This window comes from Anoplophora glabripennis, unplaced genomic scaffold (assembly GCF_000390285.2).
Source record: "Anoplophora glabripennis isolate ALB-LARVAE unplaced genomic scaffold, Agla_2.0 scaffold209, whole genome shotgun sequence".
In the NCBI taxonomy this organism is placed as follows: Eukaryota; Metazoa; Arthropoda; class Insecta; order Coleoptera; family Cerambycidae; genus Anoplophora; species Anoplophora glabripennis.
The window spans coordinates 367246-377547 of NW_019416332.1; the positions used below are offsets into that span (position 1 = coordinate 367246).

The window sequence follows — 10302 nt, forward strand, 5'->3', positions numbered from 1 at the left end:
ATGGATAATGGGTGTTTGTCCGCGTTTTTTCAAGTGTAGCCCCCTTCCGCACAAGCCTTTGGCTTTTGGATTTGGGGGTTGTCTCATTTCTGTGGTGTTTTTTATGTTTTATGATACAATAATTGAGAAAATACACCCCTGAATGAACGAACCCATGCTTTCAGAATGTATTTATCTTATTTTTAAGTAACAAGCGATGGTAGACGTTTTGTGAAACTCTAAAATCTAAAAATGTATCTTTTAATTTAGAAGATTCAGAGCTTTGAAGTTACTATTTAAAAATGAGTGTATTACAAAGTTCATTGTTTCATGATTGTGAATAATAGTATTCAGCTCAGTGTATAGAGCTTTACGAGCTCAGTGTATATATTTATGTCGATACATGATGTAATTACGTTGGTAATGACAATTTTTCCAAAAGTTTTGTGGTTTCCATACATAATTTTGTCTTATTAATATTTATTAATTCTATTCACAAGGAGGATGCCGGCAGAAACAACTTTCAGTAAAATATATGTATAAATAGGAAGATCTCGGTAGTAGTATTTTACGTGTTTATTTTTGTCAAGGGGCATAAAAAAGTACAAGATATTTTTGTGACATATTACATACATTATTTAACAATTTCAATATATCAAATATGTACGTGTGTTTGGACATATAATTTTTAGTTTTTATTTTGGGTAATTATTCATTATTAGTTATTTAATAGAACAATGCAATCAATGCTACAATACTTGGAGCCAAGGTCCCTAAAATGAGTAAGTTGCCTACAAATTGCTGATCCCCTTCGCACCACTTCCGTCCATAGACTTATGAGTAACGTCATTGGTGTTATAAATCGTATAACATCAACATAAATCATTGTTATGCATTCAAATAAATGTACTAAATTTCAGTTTTGATCTATACTTTTGGAGTTTCCCTGTGTCGTGCATCATAGGAATTGTTGTTCTTGATGTTTTTTTTACTGTTAAATTGTTCTTTAAGTACTATTGAGCTCATACTTTTATCTAAAACTACCTACGTTAAGTTGTAATTCTGGAGGACCAATTTGTAGTGTGGATACTTGAACAGTAAAGTGGGAAAAAGACAAATCCATTAGCTTTCTCAGGTTTTCGAAACATTCTCAGTTAAGAAAAGTGGATTGGAAGGTGCTATTGAAAATATGTTTTTAATTTTGCTAGCAAAAAAATTTGGAGTAAGAGTTTTTATAAAAATACTTTGAAGGTACATACAGGGTGGTCCGAATTTTATGCAGGAAACTTCGAGGACAGATAGATCTCTTTAAAATAATAGGAGTTTGCCTTATAAACATAGGTCTGGAACGGCCTCGTTTTAGAGATACAGGGTGTATAAGTTGTTAAAAAAATATATTCTTTGTTTATATCTCAGGAATCTATTAACCGATCTCAATAAAATTTGGTACAGATAATATACGATAGTAGGCGTTGCATTCCCTAAAATATGAGCTCTAAAGGTTTAACCAGTGGTGTACAACTGGACAGAGGTCACCATCTGTTTATAAAAAAACCTACGCCACTGTATTTTTTTTCAAGTTATTGGAACGGATTTATATTCTAATGCACTAAATACGTAAAAAGCGTGACTTGAATTTTTTCCCTAAGGTTCACCATTTTCAAGTTATTCATACAAAACAATCCCCTTGTGGCAGACACTTCAAATCATAATATTACAAAAATATTTATGTTTATGTTTAAAAGTGCAATTTGTAAGCACATCAACAAAATTCTTTCCACATTACTGGTGGTGTTTTAGTTTCCCTAGAGGCATTATCTTTACAAATAAGAATAATTTAAATCAAAATAATAATACAAATTCATTTACCAAGTAAAAACAACTAAACACAGAAACAAAATTAACGTTACATATTTACAGCAATTGTTTAAAATGGAACTAATTGAAGCTAATATCATGTGGTGGTTTTCTTTTAATTCATTACACCCGTCATCTATTCGCTGCAGTAGTTGTGGTCTAGTATCTATTGGAGTAAACTTTTCAGGTAGGTTACCCCAAACATAGAAGTCCAGGGAGTTTAGATCTGGCGATCTGGCTGGCCAAGACACTGGACCCTCTGCACCATTATGGTTGACATTGGCATTTGGTCTTCTACCTATCCATCATCTCATATAATTTTCATTAAGCCATTCTTAATTATTCTTCTAAAATGCGCAGGAGCACCATCCATTTGTATTCAGCTATTTTGTCGTATATTTAATGGAACATCCTTTAATAATTCAAATAGAAGATGGTTTTCTAGAAAGTTTAGAAATTACTCCGAATTTCATGGGGATTTTCTTGTGACCAAATATCCAGATTGTGAAAATTCACTACCCCTCGCCTTGTGAACGTAGCCTCATCGGTCCAAAGTATTTCTAGTAAGAATTCAAACAACCATTGATAAAAATTCAGGCGTCTCTCTACAACTCCCGGAAGTAAATTTTGCACAGGTTGTAAATGGTACGGATTTCTGCCATCCTTACGTAGAACTTTTCAAATTTTCGATTTACTCATCCCAAGTTGCCGAGACGTTCTTCGTGTACTTAGCCGAGGATGGTCGTCAAATGCTTTTAAAATTTCATTTCTGTGCCTTTCATTCCTTTGTCGTGATTTTCCAAACATTGTTTTAATCCAAAAAGATGAAAGCGATGAGTGTAAAGAATTTTGTTGATGTGCTTACAAATTGCATTTACTTTTAAGCATAAACATTAATATTCTTGTAATATTATGGTTAGAAGTGTCTGCCACAAGGGGATTGTATTGGTATGAATAACTTGAGAACAGTGAACTTTAGGAAAAAAATTCAAGTTACCTTTTTTACGTACTTTGTGCATTAGAATATAAATTCGTTACAATAGCTTGTAAAAAATACAGTGGCGTAGGTTTTTTTTTATAAAAAAGGGGGTGACTCTGTCCAGTTCTACACCACTGGTTGCATCTTTAGAGCTCATATTTTAGGGAATATAACGCCTACTATCATATATTATCAGTACTAAAATTTATTGAAATCGGTCGATGGATTCCGGAGATATAAACCAAAAATATATATTTTTTAACAACTTCAACACCCTGTATCTCTAAAACGAGGCCATTCCAGACCTATGTTTATAAGGAAAACACCTATTATTTTAAAAAGATCTATCTGTTTCCTACATAAAATTTGGACCACCCTGTATATGTTGAACAAGGATAATGAACTGGCTGCAAATGAATTAAAATCAACAGGTATAAATTTGATCTGTTTTAATATTTTTAATTTTACCGAAATATAATGGCCAACATAAAGGAACTAAAATTACTGTTTGAAATAAAATTATTGGCCAAGTGAATTGTAAACATTTATGAATGCTCTGTATCTACCCATGTAAAAACGATTAAAATGTTTAATAATTAAAATAACTAATATTGAGCTAAATCATAAAAATCAAATTATAATGCCGATTACGTTTTCTCGCCCTAGAAATGCTGCTATGCCATTGAACAGCTCAGGGTCAAAGTATGTAGGCAACCTACGCCTTTTAGTGACCTTGCTAGGGCATGTTAACAGTTAGAAATATTGTCTGTAAGGTTAGATATCTTTTGCATATCTAGATTTTGGGTTTCGAAGAACACTGACTGATAAGATTTTTTTACGTTACGTTACACTTGTGTTCTATTGTCTGTAATTATTTGTTAGTTGTTTACTAGATTCACATGTTCTTAGCTATTCAAATCAAGCAGAAGTGTATATAAAGATACTTAACTCTAAAGTGTTCATATTGTCATTGAGAAATGTGGTAATAATAGTATCTTTGTCTCCTTTTTCCGTTGGGCAATTTATAAAATGTTACTTTTTTTCCAGTTACAATAATAACAACGGTATTATCGTCGAAATGACATAAGGTATATAGCCACGGACTTGTTTAACTCATTTGCATGCATCATTATTGTTTTTAGGGTTACTCGAACTTCAAGCTTATGTCTCACATTCTCGAATAAATAGAAATACTTTATTATATTAAGCGTTTTTTTTTTCTAGACTTCAGTAAAATTAGGTCATTTAGGAAAAAGAAGTTTGTTAAGTTTTAGTGATGCTTTTATGAATTTACAGTTTTACTGAGAATTTGTAAATTATATTGTTGTCGTAAAATAGATATGTTTACTGATTTGTCAGAAAAAAAATGTGGATTTTAAAAAATTGTCAAAGGAAGAAGGAAAAACACCTAAATAGCTTTCACATATATATTTATTTTTGTTATATTTAGATAATTTACTTTTAACTATATTATTTGTAAGTTTGTTTGTACGCTTAGAGATTATTTTGGGTGTATTGGGCAATACCGATTCTATTAAAACTTTAGACAAGGTGCATTATTCGAGTCTTGTTGATAAGCTTAAGAATGTAACGGAAACCTGTTAGAACTAATTGCTCTCTAGGTATTCGACGTCAGTACTTGAGCGTAAATAATTTTAATTTAGATTTAATTATTATAACCCTAATTTATTATGTTATATGCCAAGGAACGCGTATCCTTTAATTAAAAGTCACTTTAACTTATGATCTGAAATAGTCACAATTAATTATTAATTAAAATTTTATGTACCCTAACAACTATCAAATAGTATTTTAACTAATGTTGTTGTAGCAAATAACTACTCTGCAGACTACAGTCTCGTCCCGTATTCAGTTGCATTACCTGCACCTGCAGTATCTAGTAAAGAGGTGAGATCATTCCTCAGTAGGGTCACCGAACAAGGACAGGTTTTGAGTTTACTAGTTCTAATTGGTATACCATAGATTCTATGGTATACCAATTAGATGAATAATAATCTATTTATTTGGATATCTATATATCGTGAAGGATAAAAGTGACATTGACTTCATGGGATTAGGGCTAAAACAGAACTTTTAACCCAAGAGGCACAAAAAATATATTTTGGAATTCAAATATCACACTCAATTCACTCATTCAAATATACGGAGTGATGAATAGAAACTTAGTGGTCAAAAATTTAATTTCTGTAAATGAAATTTATCGTATTTGAATTTGGTGATGGAAATAAAATCAAATACAAAAAAAAAACATAACAAGATTAAAAGTATTTTTCGAATTTAATATAATTTTAAAGCATTTTCGTTATATTTTCATATTAATTTCCATAGAACCTCCTTTAAAAATAATTATAAATTAGATTAGCGAAAATAAAGGAATATCTAGATATATTTGAAAAACAAATGTAATTTGAGGTATTTTAATGTACGCAAGTATATCAAGAGACAACACTTTCTACTTTCGTACGAAATAAATCATACCTATTTCACATAATGTATTTGTTCTAAGTATCAGCATTTTCTATGGCTCCAAATGTAAAACAATTTGTGCTTACAACGGGTGATTTTTTTAACCTTAAACTTTCAAATATGTCCAACAAAAAGCACTCTACGAAAAATTTTTTCATAATTGCAGTTTAATTATTCCACAGAGAATTAGTGCCTTTCCCTTTCTCCTTGTAGATGTGGCGGGAGGTAACTCGGAAATAGATTGCAGATTCGGAATCTGTGGTTAAAAGTACGTGGGATTTTTTTCGAACCTATGCATACAATTGTGCAGTACATTTGCAATAAAAAATACCATGTTTTATGTAAATATTCGATTTTCATCCTCAAAAAAGTTTATTCAGTTTGCAAATTTTGAATAACTGAGAAATTGTTACCTATAGAAATGTAAATGGCTGGTGAATATACTTTTAGGAAACTAGGAACATGTTAATGTTATTTCTTTCTTTTGTACGTTTATTTTATGATTCTGCAATTACGAAAAAATACGAACAGAAGAAATAACGTTAAATGTAAACATAATAAAGCATTGTTATAAAAATCATTTTTAACAAAAGAAATGATGTTTTTAAAACAAAATATAAAAAACATTAATTAATTAAGTCATAGGTGAAGAAAATCATGTTGAGTAAGTATCCCAAAAAGGACACCTGTTCCTGGGTCACGATAGTAGGTACCTAGTAGTTACTTGACAAATTATTTTTCAGTAACTGAAAATTTGAGAAAAGAAATTTGTTTTAGAACTAATTTTGATTATTTACAGTGAAAACATGTTTATTTTTGCAAACGTATTGCAAAATCGTATGCACAGGTTCACAGTAGAGCAACTGAGAAAAATTGAATTTTGTCGATTACCGCGCCATCTATCATGGACAGAAAAAAACGTTTCAGACAAATCCTACGTACATCTAGTCGTAGAATCCGAATCTGTAATAAAAAATAGGGGTTCCTATTTAATATTTCAAAGTAACCCTTCGTCCTACCAATAAAGAGAGAGGAAGGGGGACTAATCTTAGTACTAATGTATTTCCTTTGTGGAATGATTAAATTTTGATTATGGACATTTTTTTCCTAAAGATATTTTAAAGATTCAAATACTTAAAGATATATCAGGTATTCCATTTAAAAAACAGTCACTTTTTGAACACTTTCATGTGTCTCCCTGTTTATTTCAAAATCATCAAATTCATTTTTAATTGAACATGTTTCTTTGGTATTTCGAATTTCGTATCTGGTATTTCTTTGGGTATCTCAAAGTAATAACAAAATAAATAATTGTATTTGCCACAATACCTATACTATACGAAACGAATGTAATTTGTAAAAGAAACAATTAATTGAACATATCAAAAGGTATTACTCTAATTCAACCCAATTCTAAAAGTTTTCGTAAAATTTTCATCCGATGAAATTATATACAGTGTAGGAAAGTACCGATGGTCTATCAGAAGTTACGTGAGAGCGTAAGATCCACTTCTTATTTGTGGAAGGGCGAAATAGGCGTTGACTATTAGACGCGTTCATTATAGCCATCCTTGTCTATCACATGGATTTCTATGGCTTACTTTATCGCTCTCACGTAATTTCTGATAGACCATCGGTACTTTCCTACACTGTATGTCCTTCATCATTATGCAAAGAGACAAGAGACAATTAATGCTATTGTAGGAACTAACTACTCTGTGGACTAAAATCCTGCCCAACCCTAGTCCGCAAAGCAGTTGTTTCTTAGAATATAATCAATTTGAAGTTGCTTTTTAACATACCTATACAGGGTGTCTCGCGGTGACGGCCCATTAGACTTATTTCAGAGACTACTTCGATTTGAATTTTAAAAATTTGGGATATTGTGTTTTTGGGCATGCCCTTCTCAACTAAAATAATGGCGCCTACGTACCACTTCTGGTTATACCGGAAGTCGCCCTCAACTTGCTTATTTTAAATGGAACACCCTATATATTATTGCAATTTTGGATTCTACGTGTTATTTTAGGTGGACGTTTATGAAGTTTCCCTATTCCTAAAATTAACCGTTTTCGAGATATTTAATTTTTTTCAAAAAAATGGACAGAAACAGTGACTAGCTTCAAACCATGTGTATTTTATAGTAAGAGAGATAAAGCAACAATATTTATAGGGAGGATAGCTAGACTCCTAAACTTCCCATCCATACTTTCAAAGTGGCTTAATTGCATGCAGGGTGTTAGAAATTTAATGCCAAGGATAGTTAACTTCAAACCTTCATAAGTCGGTTTTTTTTTAATGGAACACCCTGTATATTTATCTATATTCTGATACACAATTTTATTCTGTTTGGAACGGTATCACGGTTCTCTATACCTATCTCTTCTAGTTTTTAAGTTATCTACTATTTTTTGTGTAATCACCTAAAATCATGTGATTTCTTGCGAGGATAGCTGTGGAATTTTTAGCAAAACTTCAAAACAAACAACTAAACTGTCACCAGTTATTTATTATTATTTATTCACAGACGTTGCAATGGGATTCTAAGCAGAACATTTACAGTTTTTAATGAGACATATCCCAATTTTCCACCAATGGGCAGAATAAAGTTAAGAAGAATTCTAAAAAATCAACTTATTAATACACAGTTTTAATTATGTATGTTGATAATAATAATGCACTAAGATAAAAAAAATTACTTAAAAAAGTCATAAGTGTTAATATTGAACATTTATGACTTTTTTAAGACCCCCATTAACAGATAAGCACTTGTGGATTCTAGAGATTGCTATTTCAGCTGCAGGCAGTTCATGGAACGCTTTTCGTATTTGAGCAATAAAATCCTCTTTTGAAGCAACGGGTGTAGAATAAACTTTTTGCTTTATTACTCACAAACATAAAAATCTAATGGAGTGAGGTCGGGAGACCACACTATCTAATTCCACGGCCCTAGGCGTCTCATCCATCTATCTTCAAACATTTCAGTCAGCTGTTGATCGATTTGATTGTGACAGTGAGGTGGAACCCCGTCTAATTGATACCAACACTTCCTTAGTTGGTCTAAAGGTATATCATCTAGAAAACCTGCCACAACCGTTTGCAAAATATTGAGATATCTGTTGGCATTTAAATTTTGTTCGTAGATATGGTAAGAAATTTGGTTATCTTTAATTAGACAAAAAACATTTATGCTAAATTTATTTTGAAAGTTTCTTTCCCGGATAATATGAGGATTTTCAGATAACCACAAATGAGTAATATGTCTATTAAAAAATACCTTCTCTCGTAAATAAATTTTGACTCGTCGGTCCATATATGTTGCAAAAATTGTGGATCTTCTTGGTTTCACAAAATTGTACACGTTGCGCGGTGTCACCCGGATGACGAGTAGAAAGTAGCTTAAATTTGTATGGATGCATATCATTAATTCTTAACATCCTGTGAATGGACGCTCGTGAAATGCCTAAATCATACTCTGCGGCACAAGTTGAGGATTCTGGATGAACATTGAAATAGGCTAGCACATTTATTACATTATCTTCATTTGAAGTTATTGGTTTCGGTAAAATTCTTTCTGCACAAAATCCACCATACTCTAGTTGATTTGCTGAAATTTTTCTTAACTTTTTTTTGCTCATTAGTGGCAAATTTTGATATGTCTCATTAAAAACTGTACATGTTCTGCTTATAATCCCATTGCAAGGTCCGTAAATTAATAATAAATTCAAAATATCAGAATTTGAAGATGTATTGTTTTCCATTTCTTATAAACACTAAATTAAACTGCCACTGCGAGAGACTAACAATAAATTGACAGTTTAGTTATTTGTTTTGAATTTTTGCTAAAAATTCCACAGCTATCCTCGCAAGAAATTACATGATTTTAGGTGATTACACAAACCGTGATACCGTTCCAAAAAGAATAAAATTGTGTATCAGAATATAGAAAAACATACAGGGTGTTCCATTTAAAAAACCGACTTATGAAGGTTTGAAGGTAACTAAACTCGGCATTAAATTTCTAACACCCTGTATGCAATTAAGCCACTTTGAATGTCAATGGACTGAGACAGAACACAGGAAATACTGGACTTCAAGGCCAGGACATAGCCGTTCTAAGGAGTTCATGGAGTATCCTTCGAAGGAAAGAGCGAATGATCTACTGAGCTTGAACAGAATCCGGCTCAGGAGAGTGACNGAGTTTGCCATGAAAATCGAGCTCGAGAACGTGGTGTCAGATTTATCATATCTTTAGTAGTTTCTAAAATACCCTGAATTCCCATCGAAAATGGACCAGCCTGTAGGTATACTTTAGTATAAACTATAGACTGTATTACATAAATATTATCCTTTTATCGCCTTAGTACTACAAATTAATATGTTTATGTTGCCCTTACTATCTGAGTGAGTTGTATACATTTGATTTGTTTACATTTAGTTTGCAACTAATTAACAACTTACTTATTGAAAAGTGTTTCCAAGAGTTGAGCCGAATGGGGCAACCCCTCGACGAGTAAATCCAGGGGCAACTCGGTAGCCACAGCCGCGATGGTATTGTGCCCCAGTTTCTGCAGCACCGCCGCGGCCTCCCTGAACTGCCTGCCCTCCGAGAGCACCAGCACCCTCCGAAGGACCAGCCGCGGACTCGTGGGGGAGGCTCGCTCTCGCCGGATCCGGTCACCGCACTCGCGCATCTCAACACACCTGAGGTCTTCACGTGAATAACAGCTCCAGAAGCGGCTGGCAGTCTTCAGCGCGAGATGCCGAGTCTCGAAGGAACTTTTGCACCGCACCCGACACACTGACATACTTTCGGCGAGGATGTGAGGAGTAGAAATTGCTCTACGTCGGATGGGTGGAGTCCGTTTCATTTTTAGTAGTAATTTTCTTCCAAAATCGTACGCGTAAATCACCTGCCAAAAATTGTAGTTCAAAATCTAAACATAAGTTTGAAATATTTTTCGAAACTCAAAGGTTGAGAATCCTGAACTGCAATCAAT

At 32.8% G+C, this 10302-nt stretch overlaps 1 protein-coding gene across 1 annotated transcript in view; it reads right to left on the bottom strand.

Moving 5' to 3' along the window:
* Window positions 1-9996, bottom strand: part of LOC108906032 — a 171207-nt gene extending 161211 nt beyond the window's left edge. Inside the window, exon 1 of the mRNA XM_018709174.1 lies at window positions 9764-9996. Coding sequence (XP_018564690.1) covers window positions 9764-9996 — 233 coding nt within the window. The remainder of the gene's footprint in view (window positions 1-9763) is intronic.
* Window positions 9997-10302: the final 306 nt, after the last annotated feature.